At 44.6% G+C, this 21,923-nt stretch overlaps 1 protein-coding gene across 4 annotated transcripts in view; it reads right to left on the reverse strand.

The window, feature by feature from the left end:
* Nucleotides 1-21,367, reverse strand: part of LOC139268237 (peptidyl-prolyl cis-trans isomerase FKBP8-like) — a 54,440-nt gene extending 33,073 nt beyond the window's left edge. For 3 of the 4 annotated variants that reach the window (XM_070886282.1, XM_070886286.1, XM_070886285.1), the window contains exons 1-4: nt 21,260-21,367; nt 11,856-11,951; nt 3,560-3,651; nt 3,308-3,477 (exon numbers count right to left, since the gene is read on the reverse strand). In XM_070886282.1, coding sequence (XP_070742383.1) covers nt 3,308-3,477; nt 3,560-3,623 — 234 coding nt within the window. In that variant the 5' untranslated portion in view covers nt 3,624-3,651; nt 11,856-11,951; nt 21,260-21,367. Of the gene's footprint in view, nt 1-3,307; nt 3,478-3,559; nt 3,652-11,855; nt 11,952-17,584; nt 17,657-21,259 lie in introns of those variants that run through there. The other variant, XM_070886284.1, reaches the window with a different exon arrangement.
* Between the last annotated feature and the right edge of the window lie 556 nt (nt 21,368-21,923).

Consider the following 21,923-nt stretch of genomic DNA (forward strand, 5'->3'; position numbering starts at 1 on the left):
GATATTTCTCCCCAGTACTAAATGGTTAACCCTTTAACCTAAGTCTATGAACCCTAGTGCTAGGCTCTCCAACCAGAGGAAACAGCCTCTAACAGCCTGTCTAAAAATGTTATACATGTAACAGTGGTGTACTCTCTCATGCTGTTGCATCCTTTTTTCACTGGGAAACAAGGTCTTTGCCTTTTTATGCACAGACTGCAGGAAATGACATCACTGATGTATTTGAAGGAACTGGACATATACAAATTTAGCTGTCTCTGTGGTAGATCTTCTCTTGTGGTCATGCTTAAGCAGTACACCAAGGTCTGAAGACTTGGCTCTTTGCAGTGGCCAAAGGAGTCTTGCCAAAATACAGCAGCAAACTGTGGTAGGAAGTTATGCTCCAAAGATATTGCAGAAACAGCCACATTTAAAATTAAAAAATAACTTAAAAGTAAATTCACGCCTTTAAAATTCAAACATTTGAAAACAAAGCTATTAAGAACAAACAACTGAACATAGGTTTCTGATTCATTGTGAGACTAATTTTCATAATAACATATATAATCAATGGGTAACAATCCTCATGCACGCTCTGTGCAAGATCTGGAAAAAAAGCAAAACAGGAAAATGGGGCCCCAATTCAATACAGCTACTAATGGAATGTGTAGATATGCACCATCACAGAGTTGGTCCTCAAATGCTCCCTTCTCATACCTAGCACCTGTTCTGCCCCAAAAACATCCCTTAATTTCCACCTCAAAAAGAGCACCACCTTGTACATAGGTGTGAATTTTCCACTTCCCACAGCAGCTATCCTTGTAATCTGAGTGAAGTTGACCACATTAATGCCAGGTTATAGTTAAGTTCTATGCATTCAGACCTACTATATTGGAAGTGGAGGAATGAGGTGGCAATGGTGATGGCAATCTCATAAATATCTAAATTCTCAATAGCCACTGCCATTCAGACACCAAGGGTAAGATGCCTGTTCCCCCTGTAATGCAAGCTGAGTGGATAAAAAGATGCAGATCAGGTTCAGAAGAGTCTTAAATGAACAATTAGGTTGTTCCAGCATATCCCAAGGTCTTTTCCAATCATTGTATGATACATTTGTTTTAAGCCATTGGCTGCTTCTCTTAAAGCATTTCTTCTCATTACCACTGCCACACAAATATCAACAACGTATTTGTTACAAAGGTCCTCCTCCAGTATATTGCATTGACACTGCCACTGGAAGGTCCACTGTCCTTGGCTATTTTTTATCTATGCTTTACTTTGTAGAATCAAACTTCAGGCCACCACTTTATAGTACAAGCCAACTAATTTGAATACATGTAAATCTTGCACATGATTAGCAAATATACTTGTCTTGATAGGTTTTGTGCCAAACATCTATTACAATATAGTTGCATCAACATATGAATGTGTGCTATGCATTAATGAAGATGTAGGATTCTTCAGGAGTTTACACCAAGGGAATATAAGGGGGACATGTCACCCACTGATTGGGGTCAAATATCAGAAATAATTAGAATTACTTTTTTCACAGCAACGAGCTCTGACGCCTGATGTCAGAGACTGTCGTGAAAAATGTCAAAAGTGCCAGGTGGATGATTCTATTCAGCTCCCTCCTGATGTCCTCACCATCAGTTTGCTTGATGTGACACTAAGAAGAAACTGAGTGCACAAGGTTATGGGTCCTGACAATATCACAGCGTTAGTGCTGAAGACCTATTCATCAGAACTAGCCACCGCACTAGCTAAGCTATTTCAGTGTAGCTATGACTCTGACATCGACCTGACAGTATAGAAAACTGGCCAGGACAAAACTTTAATAAACCTAACCTGGACAATTACCTCATACCAATCATCAGTAAAGCGATAGAAGAAATCATCAATAGCGTCATCAAGCAACACGTGCTTACAAGTAACCTGCTCATCGATGCTTTCCGGTTCTGCCAGAGCCACACAACTTTAAACTTCTTTGCAACCTTGATCCAGGCATGGACAGAAGATCTGAATGCCAGAGAAGAAGTGAAAGTAGCTGCCCTTACTCATGGTTGCCAGTGGCCAATCATCGCATTCCAAGGAAATAATTGTTGGAGTTCCTCAGGGAAGCATTTTCAACTGCTTCAGCAATGACTTTCCCTTTATGATAAAGTCAGAAGTGGGACTGTTTGCTGATGATTCTACAGTGTTCAGCCCCATTCACAACTCCTCCAATAATGAAGCACCCCATGCCAGCCTACAGCAGGACCTGGACAACCAGTTATGGGCTGATAAGTGGCAGGTAACATATACACCACGTAATTATCAGGTAAGGAAAATTTGGAACAAGACACAGTCCAACTAACTCTCCTTCAGCAGCATCACCATTACCGAGTCCCCCACTATCAACATCCTGGGATCACCACTGGCCAGAAGCTTAACTGGCTGAGCCATAGCAACAATGCGGCTATAAGATCAAGGCACATGCTTTGTGATGAGTGGTTCATCCTTTGATCTCTCAATGCCTTTTCACCAACTACAAGGTCCAAGTCAAGAGTGTGATACAATATTCACTATTCACATGGATGGGTGCAGCTGCTACAACATTAACCAGGACAGAGCAGTTTGCTTGGGTTGGCGCATCTGCCACTCGACTCTATATACACCCCCTTCACCACTGGTGTACTCCGGCTGCAGTATGTACCGCCTCCAGAACACACTACAGCATCTTACTTTGACAGCACCTCCCAAACACAACCTCTATCATAAAGCAGGACAAGAGCAGCAAGATCATGGCAAAACCATCACCTCCAAGTTCCCACCGACAAGCAATACATCTTTCTGACTTGGATATATACTTCTGTTCCTTCATCACTACTGGGACAAAACCTTGGAATTCCGTACCTAACACCATCAGGGGAGCACCATAATATCAAACCTGCATGGTTCAAGGAGAAGATCCACCAGTACCTTGGGGCAACTCAGGATGGGCAATAAAAGCGAGCATCACCCACATCCTGAGAAGAATAAAAAAATATATAGCATGTACAAGAGCATTCTTGGATCTATGATGCGCCATTCTGTCAGGCCTGCAACAAATGTGAATCCAATCCATGGCAGTCGAGTGGTTTTGGTCTTCAAAAAGAATCAAAGGCAAAGTGAGATAAAGCCCTGCTATTCAGTGTATAAGACCGATTATTTTTAAAACCGCTTTCCTTTTATATACAGTATGGCAACTTAATTCGGACTATGTAAACACCGTGCTTGACATTAAGATATATGACTTTAACTTCATGTTGTTAATTTCCTTTAATTTGCTGATTTAACATTCACATACCTCATTGACATCACCACTACCTATCGTGAAGCTAAGATTTTGGGGTGGTTCAATAACTTTCCTATTTTCAAGCATTGTCCTTATCCAAATGTTGACACTTTGGCCAGTTTGTGGGTTGTCAAGTTGGTCATTGCCAGGTTTGAGAGTTGTTTTCTTTAGCAGGCCATTCCCTAAGGAAACAAGTTTACTGTCATGCTTTGATATACTTATCTCCGTTGCCTTGTTGATAATTGCATGGCCCATTGTACATACCGAGCACATCAATCCAGCTTTCAAGATATTGCACTGAATCGCAGGCTACATGTCCATGCTCCATGTCACAGAATGTTCCAACTGCTACAGCTCTGTCGGTCACACAAAGATCAGATTCATGTCAAGAATGAGGTCAAAAGAATCTCACATGCTGCAAATGGGTGTTCACCATAGAAAGAGCAGTAGTATCTTGGGTCTGAACAGTACATACTACAACAGCCTCAACACAAGGCTCAGTAGTCTCATGGGCCGGTTGCGCACTGGAGGTGCCACACAGATTTTGATTTAGCAGTTACTTTAATACTTCCATACAATGATAGCAGTTTGTGAAATCAGGCTACTTTGAAGCTCTCTAATAGTGACAAGGAAAGTTGCCATCTTTTACCAGTATCCAAAAAATGAATGGGATGCAGAATAGGAATGGAACCATCTCTTGAATATTGGTATTTGCTTTGCCAATTATGGAAATTCATTAAAAATTTTAATAATGAATGTCTCCACATTGTAAGGCACAAAAGTGGAAAACTGACTCATTTTATTTGATGTTTGGTTAACATATTTCCCTTTCAAAAACTGGAAGGTCTTCATCCGAGTTTGGACAGAAAGCAATTTTAGGGGGAGAAGTGATAATCCTGTTCATCGCGAGAGCTCCATTAATGTTGCATCATGAATCATTTTCAAAATTTACCAAAATTAATTGGATGTTGTCAATGTACGAAACTCCTCTGAGTGCTACATTTTTGTCCATGGGCAGTTTACATTTTAAAAGTCACTGAACTGCTTGGTTTCTACAATTGTATGAATGAATTGAAAATACTTTACAGTGTAAGACACGAAAAAAGGTGACCTTAATTAAGTGAAAATGTTAAAGGTACGCTGCTAAAGAAAAAAATACCAGAAGGGCTAATTTATCAGTTCCACATAATCCGCATTATAACTTAAAGCATGGTTGTTAATTTGCTGCACTGACAAAATGCATGCGTTTATTTTTATAGCAAGGAGCACATTGTCAATCAGAATTTTTTTTTTCCAGATTTTCTCGCTGATGTGCCCCCATTTCAATGCACTTCTGTCAGTTTTCAGCAGACTCTGCAAATAAACGCTAAATTCCAATGCCTATGCCTCCATTTACAAAGTCCAGGATCCCATATGCTTTACTAACTGCTTTGTTAACTTGTTCTGTCACCTTTAAAGATTTGTGCACAAGCACCGCCAGGTCAATCTGTTCTTAGAAACATAGAAATCCACACCGCAGAAGGAGGCCATTTTGGCCCATCGTGTCCGCGCCAGCCGACAAAGAGCCACACAGCCCTCGGTCAACAGCCCTGAAGGTTACATGTAACCTATGAACAATGAACAATGGCGGAAAGATAAAGAGCACCCAGCCCAACCAGTCTGCCCCACACAACTGCGATACCCCTTGCACCGAAACATTCTACACTCCACCCCAACCGGGGCCATGTGATCTCCTAGGAGAGGCAAAAACCAGATAGAAACCCAGGAAAATTGAGGGAAAAAAATCTGGGAAAAATTCCTCTCCGACCCATCCAGACGATCAAAACTAGTCCAGGAGATCACCCTGGTATTCGATTCGTTGCAGTACTTACCATCGTATCTGCACCAGCCAACAAGGAGTTATCCAGTCTAATCCAACTTACCAGCTCTAGGTCCATAACCCTGCAGGATACAGCACTTCACATGCCCACCCAAGCACCTTTTAAATGTGGTGAGGGTTTCTGCATCCACCACCCTTTCAGGCAGTGAATTCCAGACCCCCACAACCCTCTGCGTGAAGAAGCCTCCCCTCAAATTCACTCTGAACCTTCTACCGACCATGTTAAAACGATGCCCCCTCACAATTGACCCCTCCAACAAGGGAAATAGGCCCCTGCTATCAACTATATCCAGGCCCCTCAAAATTTGTACACCTCAATGAGGTCTACTCTCATGCTACTCTGTTCTAATAAGAACAAACCCAGCCTATCTAATCTGTCCTCATAGCTAAGATTCTCCATTCCAGGCAGCATCCTAGTAAATCTCCACTGCGCCCTCTCTAGTGCAATCACGTCCTTCCTATAATACGACGGCCAGAACCGCATGCAGTGCTCCAGCTGTGGCCTAACCAGAATATTATACAATTTAAGCATAACCTCCCTGCTCTTGTATTCTATGCCTCGGCCAATAAAGGCAAGCATTCCGTATGCCTCCTTAACCACCTTATCCACCTGGCCTTCTACTTTCAGGGATCTGTTGACAAACACTCCAAGGTCCCTTTGTTTATCTACACTTTTAAGTGGCCTACCGCTTAATATGTATACCCTTTGCTTATTAGCCCTCCCCAAGTGCATTACCTCACACTTCTCCGAATTAAATTCCATTTGGCACTGCTCTGCCCACCTGACCAGTAGATTGATATCCTTCTGCAGTCCATGACTTTCCTCTGCATTATCAACTCCACAGCCAAATTTAGTGTCATCTGCAAACTTCTTAATCATACTCCCTATATTCAAATCTAAATCATTGATGTATACCATAAAAAGCAAGAGACCCAGTACTGAGCCCTGTGAAACCCCACTGAAAACATCCTGCCAGTCACAAAAACATTAAGCAACCATTACCCTTTGCTTCCCACCTCTAAGCCAATTTTGTATCCAACTTGCCACTTTGCCCTGGATCCCATGGGCTTTAACCTTTGTGACCAGTCTATCCACATTGGGACCTTATCAAAAGCTTTGCTAAAGTCCATATACACTACATTGTATGCACTACCCTCATCGACCCTCCTGGTTACCTCCTCAAAAAATTCAATCAGGTTAGTCAAACATGATCTTCCTTTAACAAATCCATGCTGACTAATCCTAATTAATCCTTGCCTTTCCAAATGTAGATTTATACTGTCTTTCAGGAATTTTTCCAATAATTTTCCCACCACTGAGGTTAGACTGACAGGCCTGTAATTACACGGCCTATCCTTTTCTCCCTTCTTAAACAAGGGTAACACATTAGCAGTCCTCTAGTCCTCTGGCACCATGCCCAAAATTAAAGAGGACTAGAAAATGATGGTCAAGACCTCAGCTATTTTCTCTTTTACTTCATTCAACAGCCTGGGATGTATTTCATCTGGGCCTGGGGACTTATCTACTTTCAAAGCTGCTAAACCCCTTAATACATCCTCTCTTACTATGTTTATTTCATCCAGAATTTCACACTCCTCCTTAATAGCAATATCTGCATTGCTCCTTTCCTTTGTGAAAACAGAAGCAAAGTATTAATTTAGAACCATACCAAGATCTTCCGCCTCTACACAAAGATTACGCTCATGGTCTCTAAACAGGCCCTACCCTTTCTTTAGTTATCCTCTTGCTGTTAATATATTTGTAGAACATCTTTGGGTTTTCTTTCATTTTACTAGCCAATAATTTTTCATGCTCTCTCTTAGCATTCCTAATATCATTTTTAATTTTACCTCTTAACTTTCTATATTCCTCCAAAGATACTACAGTATTTAGCCGTCGGTATATGACGTAAGCTTCCCTTTGTTTCTTTATCCTCCCCTGTAAGTCCCTAGACATGCAGGGGCTCTAGAATTGTTATTCCCACCCTTTTTCTTTAATGGTACATGTTTGGTCTGAACCTTCCGGATCACTTCCTTGAATGCCTCCCACTGTTCCGACACTGATTTACCCACAAGTAGCTGTTCCCAGTCCACTGTGGCCAAATCACTCCACAATTTAGCAAAGTTAGCTTTTCCCCAATTTGGGACTTTTATTCCTCGTCTTATCCATAACTAACTTGAATTTGACTGAATTATGGTCACTGGCACCCAAGTGCTCTCCCACTAATACCCCTTCCACCTGCCCAGCTTCATTCCCCAAAACTAAATCCAAAACCACCCCCTCTCATGTTGGGCATGTTACATTCTGACTAAAAGAGTTCTCTTGAATGCATTTTAAGAATTTCACACCCTCTATACCCTTCACACTATATTTGTCCCAAGCAACATTAGGATAGTTAAACTCCCATCCTATTCCTGCCCTATGATTTTTGGACTTCGCAGCAATTTGCCAACATATTTGCTCCTCTCTCTCCCTCCCATTGTTTGGGGGTCTATAATGCGCCCCTTTTTTATTTTTCAATTCAAACCATTTGATGATCCCTCCAACATATCATCCCTCCTCACCGCTGTAATAGTTTCTTTAATCAATACTGCGACCCCACCTCCCTTTTTACCCCCCTCTCTGTCTTGTCTAAAAATCCTGTAACCAGGAATATTGATCTGCCAAACGTGCCCCTTTTTCAGCCATGTCTCTGTAATGGCTATAATGCCATACTCCCAAGTATCTACCTATGCTCTTAGCTTATCTGCCTTATTTACTATACTCCTTGGATTAAAGTACACACTATTTAGCACAGGAAGACCTCTTTGATTACTACTTACCACTTTGTTTCCTCTGTCTTACAGATTTGCTTTCTAAATTCTTGCTATCCAATTTCAGCTTTACTTCCTTCCCTATTGAATTTGTTCTCAGGTCCCCATTCCCCTGCCAAGCTTGTTTAAACTCTCCCCAACAGCACGAGCAAAACTGCCCCCAAGGATATTGGTCCCGGCCCTGTTGAGGTGCAATCCGTCCGGTTTGTACAGGTCCCATCTCCCCCAGAAGCGGTCCCAATGTCTCAGAAATTAAAAATTCTCTCTCCTACACCAACTTTCCAGCCACACGTTCATCCTCTATATCCTTCTATTCTTGTACTGATTAGCACGTGGCAACGGTAGTAACCCGGAGATTACTACCTTTGAGGTCCTACCTTTGAATTTTCTTCCTAACTCCTTAAATTCTGCCTGTAGGACCTCATCCCTCTTTCTACCTATGTAGTTAGTCCCGATATGGACCACGATTTCTAGCTGTTTACCATCTCCCCTCAGAATGCCCTGCATTCACTCTGTGACATCCTTAACCCTGGCACCAGGGAAGCACCATACCATTCTGGAGTCACATCTATGGCCGCAGAAACGCCACTCTGTTCCCTAATTATTGAATCCCATACCACTACAGCTCTCTTATTATTCGTCCCTCCCCCTGTGCAGCTGAGCCGCCCGTGCTCAGAAGGGAATATCGGTTTGAAAGCGAGATAGACTCACAGGGGGGACTCCTGCACTACCTGCCTAGCGTTCTTCCTCCGTCTGGTGTTCAATCACTTCCCTTCTACCTGCATGCTTTTAAGCTGCGGGGTGGCCACCTCCTGAAACATGCTATCCACGTAGCTCTCAACGTCGCAGATGCACCGTATTGATTCCTGCCGCCGTTCAAGCTCCAAAACACGGCACTCGAGTAGTTGAAGCTGGAGACACCTCCTGCACACATGGTTGTCTAGACTGCGTGAAGCGTCCAGGATTTCCCACATGCCACAGGATGTGCAGTCCATGGAAATGAGCTGCCCTGCCAGCCCTCTAATTAAACTTATCTAATTAAAAAGAAAAAGAGAAAAAGAGAGATACTTACCAATCAAACAGGCAACCATTTAACTGCCCGGACAAGGGCTATGAGATCCTCATCAGAAGTGAACTCCTCGCCTACCTCCGGCGCTCCTGCTCCTCGGACTCCTGATCTCCCGAACTCACGGACTCTCCCGAGCTCTCGTACTCTCCCGAACTCCTGAACTCATGGACTCTCGGACTCTCCCGAATTCTCGCACTCTCTCGAACTCACGGACTCTCGGACTCTCTCGAGTCTTCTTGCATCCCCCCTTTAAAACTGTACCATTTAGTGTGTATGGTCTCCTCATTCCTTCTACAAAAATATATCACCTTATACTTCTCTGTGTTAAATTTTATCTGCCATGCGTCCCTCCATTCCACCAGCCTGCCTATATTTTCTTGAAGTCTATCACTATCTTCCTCACTGTTTACTGCACTTGCAAGTTTTATGTCACCTGCAAATTTCAAAATTGTGCCCTCTATCCCCAAGTCCAAGTCATTAATGTATATCAAAAACAGCAGTGGTCCTAGTATTGAACCTCTTGAAATGTTGAACAGCAATTTTTCTGAGACACTGTTGTTGCCTGAGCTCCTGCCTTTTGCATGGACATGATATTCAGTGAAAACGCTAAAACAGTTATAAATTGGCGAAGTTGTGAGCAGCCTGTTTATTTCAATGTGCGATGCATTCCAGATTGCTGTGCGGCCACGCATACATGCACCTTAGCAGGAACATTGCTTGACATTCAATGTGTCTAATAGAGTATTCAAACAGGCTCATTTAGATAGACTGTGAAAATTCACAGACCCCCAAGTCAAGGCTGCTACGTGCTGCTCAGCATGTTGCATTAACTCATCAATCAACTTGACATTTTCGGACCTTGGGTAGCGAGCCAATAAAACGTTAAAAGACTTTCAATTGAGCCAATAAGGTCAAAGAAGGCGAGTTCTTTTCTGTAAATTGATCCAGGTATAAAGTACAGCCATTTTGACCATGTGTCTCAGTAAGGCAAAGAAACTGGCAATCAGCCAGCAGTTTGTTACTCTCTGCCGAGATTAAAAAGTTAAAACTACCATCGGAGTTCGTATTTCATTGGAAATTAAGAGATCTAACAGTGTCCAACCAATGCAGAGCAGCAATCAGCAAAGCCAGTAATACATTATATAATGGCCAAACAGTAGAATGCAAGCCAGAGAAAGTCATGATCAAACTGTGTACTCTTCTGGTCAGACCACAGCTTGAGTACTATGTACAGTGGTGTTCACCGAGACACAAAGGAGACTTTCAAACATTGGAGGCAGTGCAGAGAAGAACCATAAGAATAATCAAGAACTGAATTAACAGTCGCGATGGTCCTCAGCTTAGGGGTGTTTCAGTGATTGTGTCATTTCAACAACGTATGTTTACGCAGATCCTTCAAAACATTTTCTCTCTTTGTTGGATGTAGCAAACTGTAAACAGCGTGACAAAGAAGGGGATTATGATTTTACTCCCACGACACACTAAAGAATTTCTCACCTCCATCAGCTTCAGTAAAGCCTCCAAACCACTTCACCCTATGATTTTACCACCCAATTAAATAGGGAGAAAAAGCAGGGAACTATAGACCAGTTAGCCTAACAACAGTGGTTGGGAAAATGTTGGAGTCCATTATTAAAGAAGCAGTAGCAGGACATTTGGAAAAGCAGAATTCAGTCAGGCAGAGTCAGCATGGATTTATGAAGGGGAAGTCATGTATGACAAATTTGCTGGAATTCTTTGAGGATGTAACGAATAGGGTGGATAAAGGGGAACAAGTGGATGTGGTGTATTTGGACCTCCAGAAGGCATATTGCAAAGGGAATGGAGTATAAAAGCAGGGAAGTTTTGCTACAGTTATACAGGGTATTGGTGAGGCTACACCTGGAATACTGCGTGCAGTTTTGGTTTCCATATTTATGAAAGGATATACTTGCTTTGGAGGCAGTTCGGAGAAGGTTCACTAGATTGATTCCGGGGATGAGGGGGTTGACTTATGAGGAAAGGTTGAGTAGGTTGGGCCTCTACTCATTGGAATTCAGAAGAATGAGAGGTGATCTTATCGAAACGTGTAAGATTATGAGGGAGCTTGACAAGGTGGATGCAGAGAGGGTGTTTCCACTGACAGGGGAGACTAGAACTAGAGGGCATAATTTTAGAATAAGGGGCTGCCCATTTAAAACTATGAGGAGAAATTTCTTCTCTCAGAGGGTTGTAAATCTGTGGAATTCGCTGCCTCAGAGAGCTGTGGAAGCTGGGACATTGAATAAATTTAAGACGGAAATAGACAGTTTCTTAAACGATAAGGGAATAAGGGGTTATGGGGAGCGGGCAGGGAAGGGGACCTGAATCCATGATCGGATCAGCCATGATTGTATTGAATGGCGAAGCAGGCCCGAGGGGCCGTATGGCCTACTCCTGCTCCTATTTCTTATGTTCTTATTATGTTCTTAATCATCACAAGGAACAGAAAAATTAAAAAGAAAAGGTTATATATTATTTCAACAACTTTGAGTATAACAGTTTATCAGCAGAGAGATTCCCTCTGTAAAACACACAAGCTTTAGAGATCATGGATCATGTTCCTGTGATAGCCCTAAAAAGTTTGCATGTTACTTATCTCTTCCTTTTGTTTTAGTAAAAAATACATGAATTGAATACATTACAGTCAGTAGTAATGGAATCATGCTCTGAAAAGAGAGGACTCGTTGGCAGAAGATAAGGTTGGTGGTTACAAGGTTCCCAGTAGAGTATGGCTTCCCAGAGGGATTCACATCAAGAGGAACACTAACTCCAGTCACCTGCAGGTGGGTCAGAGGCAGACAGCTGTCGCTTTCCTTCCTGGACACAATATCATGAGTTTTTAGTAAGTTCACCCTCACTTTATGCTTCAAACTCTGGAGAAAAAGAATAAAACCTAGTTAAATAATCTACACTAAGATTTGCATCGGTCTTACATTTTCCTACATTACAACAATGACTACGCTTCAAAAAGTACTTACTTGGCTCTAAAGTGCTTTGGGACGTCCAGTGGTCGTGAAAAGTACTACATAAATGCAAGTCTTTCTTTTCTTTACATAAAGTGGATTAAATTGGTGGCAACGTTAATGAAATTTGTGACCTTTATTTCTGATCATCACACCTAAATTTATATATGGCCGCTTGGAAGATACAGCGATTATCTAACCAAAAAGGAAGTACATTTGAAGGAAGTCATTCAGCCCAAATAGCTCTAATTTCAAATGCAAATGCCTACAGTTCCTTTATCACAGAATCTAACTGCGCCTTCAATAAATTTTGCTTTCCAGAGGTTTTGCTCGAATAACTTATCAAGAAGATATTTCAGGTATTAATCACCCTGCATGAGGAAGAAGAATAACTTATGTAGCACCTTTAGTGGAATAAAATGTCGCAATACACTTCACAAAGTGTTATGTAATGATGTGTGTATCGTCCCAGTACCGTAAATGTAATGTAAGCACTATGCCACACCAGAGGGCGTTGTGGTGGGAAACCTGGTAGTACCTGCAGCAAGGGCTATATAAGGCTGACCACCACACCTGAGAGGCACTTTGGAGCTGAACAATAAAGGACGAAGGTCACATCAGTTAGACTTACACCAGGCCGTGTGGAGTCAGTGATTTGTGTGCTACATACACCACATTGGCAACGAGGAAGCGGACGAACTCCACACAACCATGACTACTCTGGACTCGCTAAAGAATTTTACCGTGGGCAATGATTGGGAGGCCTTTACGGAAAGGCTCGAGTACTACTTCACAGCAAACGACCTGACGGAGGACACATACGCAATGAGAGAGAAGCGTAAGGCGATATTGCTCTCCAGTTGTGGAGATGAGGTTTACTGTCTCGTCAGGAATTTTCTGGCACCTGGGAGCGCCAGGGACAAGTCATACGAGGAGCTGACTGAACTCATTCGTGACCAGTTGAAACCGAAGGAGAGCATCCTCACGGCCAGATACAAATGTTACTATCACTGCAGATCTGAGGGCCAGGATGTCACCAAATATGCTGCGGACCTCAGGAGACTCGTGGCGCCGTGTGATTTTGGCGCACACCTTGACGAGGCTTTGCGGAACGTTTTCATTATGGGGATTGGCCACGAGGGCCTCCTTCACAAGTTGCTAGCCACGGAACCCACAGTCACTCTGACAAAGGCCATCACCATCCGCCGGGCATATATGACCTCGACTTGCAGCACCAAGCAAATAATCCACACAGTCTCGAACCCGGCAGGCACTGTCCACAGGATAGCGCCCACCACGGACAAAACTACAGAACTTGGCTCTGCCCGGGGCAGAGAGCACGGACCTCGGGATCCTGGAACTCAGAGTCCGCTGAGGGGGGCCAATCAAGCAGCACCATGCTGGCGTTGTGGAGGAAGCCATGGGGCTCACCAGTGCAGGTTTGCGGAGTACACGTGCAATACCTGCCACATTAAAGGCCACCTTCAGCGTATGTGTAAAAGAAATCAGACTCACCATGTGGCTGAGGAGATGGGGGATGATCTACTGTTCAGCGAGGAGCAGGCAGAAGAAGATGAGGTGTTGGGACTGTGCACGTGTACCGACGATTCGCCCCCAGTGATAAGGGAAGTAAAAATCAACGGAGTCCCTGTGAGTATGGAAGTGGACACGGGCTCGGGTCCGTCGTTGATGAGTCGGAGAACCTTTGATAAACTGTGGATTAACCCAGCTGCACGACCCAAGCTGGTCCCGGTCACGGCGAAGCTGCGTACCTACACCAGGGAACTGATACCTGTTCTTGGCAGAGCGGAGGTGCAGGTATCCCACGGGGACGAGACGCACGCTTTACCTCTGTGGGTCGTTGCAGGCGATGGGCCGACACTCCTCGGCCGGAGTTGGATGGGGACGGTCTGTGGGAGCTGGGAAGACTTCATCACTCCACAGGCTGCTGCTCCCCGGGGTGCTGCCGTGCCCCGGGTCCCCAGAGAGCAGCGCCGACCGAGCTGGAACTGCAGCCTCAATCCACCCACAGGCAAGCCCCAGGCCCGGACCTCACACAGAGATCCTGCAACCTCAGCCCCCACAAGCAAGCCCCAGCCCCGGACCTCACACACAGATCCTGCAGCCTCAGCCCCTACAGGCAAGCAGCCCTGCACAGAGGGGCCTAGTGGGGGGTGGGGAGTGAGCCGGCAGGGTGCGAGGGATCCAGGATGGCCGGCGGTTCGGAAGAGCCCCGCCAAGGAGCTGTTAGCATCGGGCGGCGGCAGCAGCTGGAAGTCGGCGGCCACGGCGGCCGCATGGGAGGCCGCTACAGAGGCAGCGGGGGACGTGGCAAGTGCGGCCGCTGGAGAGGCCACGACGGCCGCAGGAGAGGCGGCAAGTCAGGTGGCAGTGGAGGGAAGCGGAGGCTGTGACGGCGGAGGGCATCCGGAGCAGCGGAGAAAAAGATGGCGCCGGCATCGTGTCGGAGCAGCAGAGCATCAAAGATGGCGGCGCCCAAGGAGAAGCCTCGTGGAATCCTCCTGCATCAAAGATGGCGCCTTAAAAAGGAAAAGCACCCGGGAGTCTTAAAAGGGCCTTACCAAGAGGTGGTCCCCACAAAGGACTTCTGTAAGGCAGAGCGAGTCCAAAATGAGCTATGTTAATGTGAGATGGCGAATTTATAATAAGAATTAATTTTTTAATGCTGAATGGCCACTGTATTTGTGTAAAATAATGGATGAAGTACAATTAATGATAACGGCTAACAAGGAAATCAAGGATCCGTTACCAGTCAATAACGAGTTAATGTACTAGATAATATGTACCATACTAACGCACTGTCTATGCCTACCTGCCTTTTGTTGGACAAGTGTGATGTTTTGTAATGATGTGTGTATCGTTGTCCTGCGTCCTGGTGGGGGGGGGGAAGGTGATGTTGTGTGATGATGTGTGTATCGTCCCAGTACCGTAAATGTAATGTAAGCACTATGCCACACCACAGAGGGCGCTGTGGTGGGAAACCTGGTAGTACCTGCAACAAGGGCTATATAAGGCTGACCACCACACCTGAGAGGCACTCTGGAGCTGAACAATAAAGGACGAAGGTCACAGCAGTTAGATTTACACCAGACCGTGTGGAGTCAGTGATTTGTGTGCTACATACACCACACAAAGATGAAAACAACTGGATACTGAGCAGACATGGAGAAGGATTAGACTGAAGGCAAAGTCAACAAGATAGGTTTTGAGCAGCCTTCTGAAGGAGGGGAAAGAGATGGTAAGGTGGAGAGGTTTAGGGAGAACTTCCACAGCATGATGTGAAGGCAGACGATGGAGAAGAATCACCAATGTATGCAGGAACATAGGCCTGAAGAAGTTGGCAGAGGTAGGGAGAGGCGAGGCCATGAGAGACTTGTAGACGAGGAGCAACATTTTGAAATTAATGTGATGGGGGACAAAGAGGCAATGAAGGTTGATGGGGATAGGGATGATAAGGAAGTGAGACTTAGAGGTGGGTAAGATATGAGTGGCAGAGTTTTGGCCAAGTTTCACATTGTGAAGTATAGAACTCGGTAAGAATTGGAATATCCCCCTGTAATCATGTCTGGAAGTGATAATGTGGATAAACGTGTCAGTGGCATTGAAAGTGAGGTAAAGGTAGTGGCAGCAGACAGTGTACAGATGGAAATGGGCAATCTTAGTGCTGGAATAAAAACAGAAAATGCTGAAAATTCTCAACAGGTCAGGCAGCATCTGTGGAGAGAAACAGAGTTAACGTTTCAGGTCTGTGAACCTTCGTCAGAACTGGAAAAGTTTGAAATATAACAGAGTCTCAAGGAAGTGCAGATGCAGTGAAAGGGGGAGGGGAGAAAAGAATAAAAGGGAAGGTCTGTGAAAGGGTGGAAGGCAGAAGAGATTAGGAGACAAAAGGGATGACGGGCAAATCTCTTTACAGCATTGTTTGTTTTTATTTCAGATTCCAGTATCTGCAGTATTTTGCTTTTGTTATTGTCTTGGTGCTGGCTCAGATATGTAGTTTGAAGCTCAGCTCAGGGTCAAACAAGACAGCGAGGCTGCATGTGACAGCTTCAATTTCAGCACGTTGCCAGGGAAGAATGGATCTGGGGGCCAAGAAGCAGACTTTATGATTGAACCTGAGCAGTTTGGCTATTGTCTTATCGGTGCTGAGTTAAACAAAGACCTTGCTTAACTAGGACTTGATGGTAGCTAAGCAGTACAGTGATGGTTTGAAGAGTGTGGTGGCAGCAGAACACAGAATGACACCCATGTCAGTTTACGTCACAAACAATTGTTTACAAATGTGCCTTGGACCCAATTATCTTATTAACTTGTATTGCACAACAGTCTGTTTATTTACTAAATCCTAATGTTACATCACTGGTTCGCTAACTAAATTGCATAAAATGGAAAACAAATAGTGGCAGAGGTAGAACTGGGTGTCAACAGCATAAATGTGAAAGCTGATCCCATGCCTGCAAATGAGATTGACAAGGGGCAGCATGTGAATGAGGGAAAGGGGGTCCAAAGATGACGTTTTGAAGCACACCTGATGTGACCATGTGAGTGTGAGGAGAAGCCAATACTGAAGCTATTTTTGTTGGGATAGATAAAAGTTAAGTAGCTAGAGTAGTGCCATAGAGGTATACCACACAGAAAAGATGGCAGAGAAGGATGGAGTGGGTGCAGCTTTTGGATTTTTTAAAACGCCTCTACATTCGTACAAATGCCACGGCAACAGCTTCTGTAAGCATATCTCCTCATCTTACGAAATGAAACTGGTGTCTTTTCTTCTATGCTCTATTGGGCTACCATTGCCCAGTCTAAAGATTGTCCCCAATCATTGTAACGTAGTTACTTGAGAACATGTAGGATTATTTATTTCTGCGAAAGGTTCAATATTTTGGCCAATCAGGCCAGAAGACCATTCAGTGGAAAGCCACTAAAAAGGACAAAGGAACAAATTACTAAGAAAGTGCTGAGTGACCCTGTGTGGTTACCACAAGGTAGAATCCTTAAAGAGTCACCATATGTATTCAAGGTCCCCTAATGATTGAGGAAATAAGTACAGAAATTGTTTCACAAAATGGACAGAAATATGTCCCATCAGGAAATAAAAATGCAGCAACTGTAGGACTAATGTGTAGATTTACAGCCGGTTCATTCCTTCCTTAATGACTGAGTAAACGTGCTGTATACATGTTTGAGAAGATCTGGACAATTCCTCTACATCCATTGCTGGACAACAGAGTTGAGCATTTAATAAATCTATAGAAAATATTTTTTCAGTTACTGACGGTGTATGAAAGGTTCAGTAATGTGCCGTTATTTTAGACAGTTGCCAATCAGCAGTTCATTGAACTATCACCATGTTACCAAAATAAAAGATCTGTCAGGTGGCCTTTTGGTAGAGGACTAATAGGATAGATTTATAGTCATTTACTGGCTGAGTGATCTAAAATACAAAATATGCCAATGGATAAGGTAAAGCCTAACAAAATGAATGCATCTCCCCTCAAATCATAATCAATACAGGGTTGTACCCAGCCATCTGTCCATGGTCATAGAGAGGGAGGTTCCCATGTGAAGCCAGGAAAGGCCCAACAATCTGAGACTTAAGAAGATCTGAAACAGAAATTGGGAGATTAATGGTTGATCACAGTTGACGTTGTGGGATCACTGGTCCAGAAAAAGACTAAACAGAGATAAACATTGTTCTGGGAATGGGGCAGAAAGAAGAACAGATCAGCAAAGGAGACAGAGTTGTGACCACAAACAGGCACCTTCTGGAGATATATCAACCAAACTCTATGTGATATGTGTGTGAATGCACTACATACAATCACACACAATATATACATAATAATAATGAAATATACATATGGTCACATAGCACATGCAGGCAGTATGTTGGTAATGTATAAACAATGTAACTATAATGCATACACAGTGTGACTGAGAATATACATAGTGTGTGACTGAATAAAGTGCACGTATAGCACAAGTGTGTATATAATGTGTGCAGATAATATATAAATAGGGCAAGATTTGTGTGCATATTCTGGAGTCTGGTTTATTTATAGTGTGGCTACATTCATTGTACACAGTCTGTGTGTATATTGTAGATTTGATGTTCATATAGAGAAATTAGTGTACATACTGAATGTACAGTATGATTAGTGAGAATATAACGTGGATATTTTCTTTGTGTACAAAGTGTGGTTAGTGCCTTTATAGTGAGAGGACACACCTATTATGCACACTTGCACAAACAGTTGTACTCTCACTGTTCATTAGACTCACTGGTGATACTCTAAAGGTATATATTTGTTTTATACTACTTTCACGGTATGTGCTATGTGTATTTACCTCTCACTATTACTATTCAAATTTACTGTACATATAAACTTCTCACACTGTCTGTATTCAGTGTATATGATGAAAGTATCTACAACTGTACAAATACAAAGTTTGAGGAATTGCAATGTATGCAAGTGTGCTTAGCATCATGAATTTTCACTGATATATAGTACATAAGTTAATGTGTGTAATGCAGTAGTGTGGTTGGAGTCATACCTAGCACAAAGGAAGATGGTTATGGTTGTTGGAGGCCAATCACCTCAGCCCCAGGATATTGCTGTGGAGTTCCCTCCATCACAAGGTCAGAAATGGGGATGTTCGCTGATGCTTGCAAAGTATTATGTTCCATTCACAACTCCTCAGATAATGAAGCAGTCCGTGCCCGCTTGCAGCAAGTCCTGGACAACATTCAGGCTTGAGCTGATAAGTGGCAAGTAACATTTGTACCATACAAGTGCCAGGTAATGACTATCTCCAACAAGAGAAAGTCCAACCACCTCCCCTTGACATTCAATGGCATTTCCATTACAAAATCCCCCACCATCAGCATCCTGGGGGTCCACTGACCAGAAACTTAGGGCTAGATTTTCCCCAAACAGTTTTGTCGGCGCACTGACCTCAAGCGTGCTGACTTTGCGTGCTGGAAACGGCGCCAGCAAAACTCACCCCATCCTGGCCGCTGCATACAGTCTCCGGAGTCCTGGCGTGGCGTGGAGGCTGAAGGGGGGGGCGGAGCAACAGGCCAGCGCACAAAGCACTGCCGGCACCTGCGCACATGCTCAGTGAGAGCTGCGCGCATGCTCCTGCCCTCCCAGCGCATCCTGTGGGCTGTGAGCAGGACCCGAAGCTTGCAGCACCTATTCCTGGCCGAAGGGATGCCCGATCTCGCCGCACCTTATCTCTGGCCGAGTGGCCTCCCGCACCGGCCGGCTGGTCCGCTGAGTTCCCGGGCAGGTAAGGACTTTGCTTTTATTTTTTATTTAGTGGCTGTGCTTTAAACTTTTGTTTGGGGGGGGGGGAGGAGAGTTTTGGCGGGGGGGGGGGGGAGGAGGAGGAGTTTTTTTGGGGGGGCGAGGAGAGTTTTGGGGGGGGAGGAGGAGGAGTTTTTTTGGGGGGGAGGAGGAGGAGTTTTGGGGAGGGGGGGGGAAGAGATGAGACTTCCAGACCCATGAGCTGTGATTCCTCCAGTCGCTCAGTGCCCCCCCCCCCCCATCCCCTGAGACTTTCACACCCAGGAGCTGTGATTCCTTCGGTCACTCGGCGCCCCCCCCCCCCCGAGACGCCCCAGCCCAGCAGCTGTGACTTTTCCGGTGCATGTCTTCCCTCCCCCATCCCAGGCCAAATGACCTCATGCACAAGCTGGTCCGCTGCCTTTCCGGGGCAGACTTTAAAGATAAGGTAGGATTTAATTATTTTTTTATTGTATTTTATTGGTTTGAACTTTTCCTTAATGTTTGCTGCTTGGTTGTTGAGGTCCTCTCCAGTTCCCTTCCCTCCCCTATCCCTGCCCTAATGTATTCTGAATGTGCACTGCTTTTTCTTAACTGCTTGCAAGGTTTTTCAGACCTGGCCACATACGCTGACCTAAGTGAATTTGGAGTACGTTTTTGCTGGCCAAAGTGGCATAAATGGCCAAAACTGGCATAAGTGTCTGGGAACGCCCCCTTTTGAAAAAAAACTGACCTAAAAACAATCGTACCTAATTGACTTACTCTGGAGCAAATCTTTTGGGGAAAATGGCATTTTCTAACTTACGCCAGAAAAAACAACCAAAAAAATTGAAGCAAGTCATGGCCAATGTTGGGCCCTTAATTGGGCCAGCCACATAAATACTGTGGCTACAAGAGCAGGTCAGAGGCTGGGTATTCTGTGGCAAGTGACTCACATCCTGACTCCCCAAAGCCTTTCCACCATCTACAAGGCACAAGTCAGGAGAGTGATGGAATACTCTTCACTTGTCTGGATGAGAGCAGCTCCAACCATGCTCAAGAAACTCGACACCATCCAGGACAAAACAACCCGCTTGATTGACATCCCATCCGCCACCTTAAACATTCACTCCCTCCATCGGCGCACTGTGGCTGCAGTGCGCACCATCTTCAATATGCAACTGCAGCAACTCGCCAAAGCTTCTTTAACAGTATCTGACAAACCCGTGACCTTTACTACCTAGAAGGAGAACGGCAGGAGGCTCATGGGAACAGCACCACTTCCAAGGTCCCTTCCAGTGACACATCATCCTGACTTGGAATTATATCGCCGTTCCTTCATCGTCGCTGGGTCAAAATCCAAGAACTCCCTCCCTAACAGAACTGTGGGAGTACCTTCACCACACGGACTGCAATGGTTCAAGAAAGCGGCTCACCGCCACCTTCTCAAGGGTAATTAGGGATGGACAATAAATGCTGTCCTTGCCCGCGACGCCCACATCCCATGAATGAATAAATATAATGAGCTCGCAAGTAGTGTATGTACAGCAGGTAGCTAGGTGGTGTGCGCCTGCACAGTATATATGTCCTGTGAGTATGATTGAATGGGATAGTGTGTAGTGTCAACATTTGTGCAGTCAATGTTTCAGGGATGCAGTCTACGTTTACAGTCAATCTGAACAGAGACAGTAGTGTGTCTCCGAGTATAGGCGGTGAGCTCATGGAATGTGTGTATTGTGCACCATGGGTGGAGCAGTCGGTTCATTTAAGAGTGACTCCAGGGTGATCCGCGCATGTGGATCTCCTCGATTATAACTATCAGTCGCTCAATGGTAAAGACGCTGCCATCACTGCAATGTGTGAGTGTGTGGGTGTGGAAGACGCGGACTGTGCAGTGCCACGGTCGGAGACTGAGACTCGGCGACTCACCCGCTCTTGGTCCACGACTGCCGCCAGGCGTGAGCCTCACCGAGGCCTCTCCGTTACCGCGCCAACCCGGTGACGTCACAGAGCTCCCGCCCAGCGATGCACGCGGACCAATACGTCACGCCAAGACATTGCGTCACAAGTGGGAGGCTGGGGGTGTCGAAGCTGAAGTGCGCCTGCGTGTTTCAAGCCTTTGGCGGGAGAGCTGGAGGTTGGGGCGGAGCAGAAGATGCTCATGCAATTGTCCACCTGCACAACCTGTGTGTGAAGGAAAGGTCAGTCTCGGCTGTGCACAATGTGGTACTGGAATAAATATCGAACTTGGTACTGGAATAAATGTGCAAAATTCGGTCAGGATTGCCTGGATCGGAAGTGCTGACATGTTGTATCAGTTTAACGCTGATCTTGGGATGGCAACTTATGCCGAAATTTCCTGAGAATCTTATCAGCATACCAATCAAGCTGAAATCATGGTAAAAAGTTAAGGCCAGGAAGGCACCGAACATAAACCATGTTTCTTCTTTAAGTCCCTCTTTATCTTATTGATGTTATGAAAAATAAAGTTTGAAGCCTGAAGTTATGCACAATAAGCACAGCATCTTTAAGAAAGTGCAATGGTGGAAGCTTTTCACTTTTTAATGAAACAGATACTGATTCAATCAAAACA

The sequence above is a fragment of the Pristiophorus japonicus genome, chromosome 8 (assembly GCF_044704955.1).
Source record: "Pristiophorus japonicus isolate sPriJap1 chromosome 8, sPriJap1.hap1, whole genome shotgun sequence".
NCBI lineage: Eukaryota > Metazoa > Chordata > Chondrichthyes > Pristiophoridae > Pristiophorus > Pristiophorus japonicus.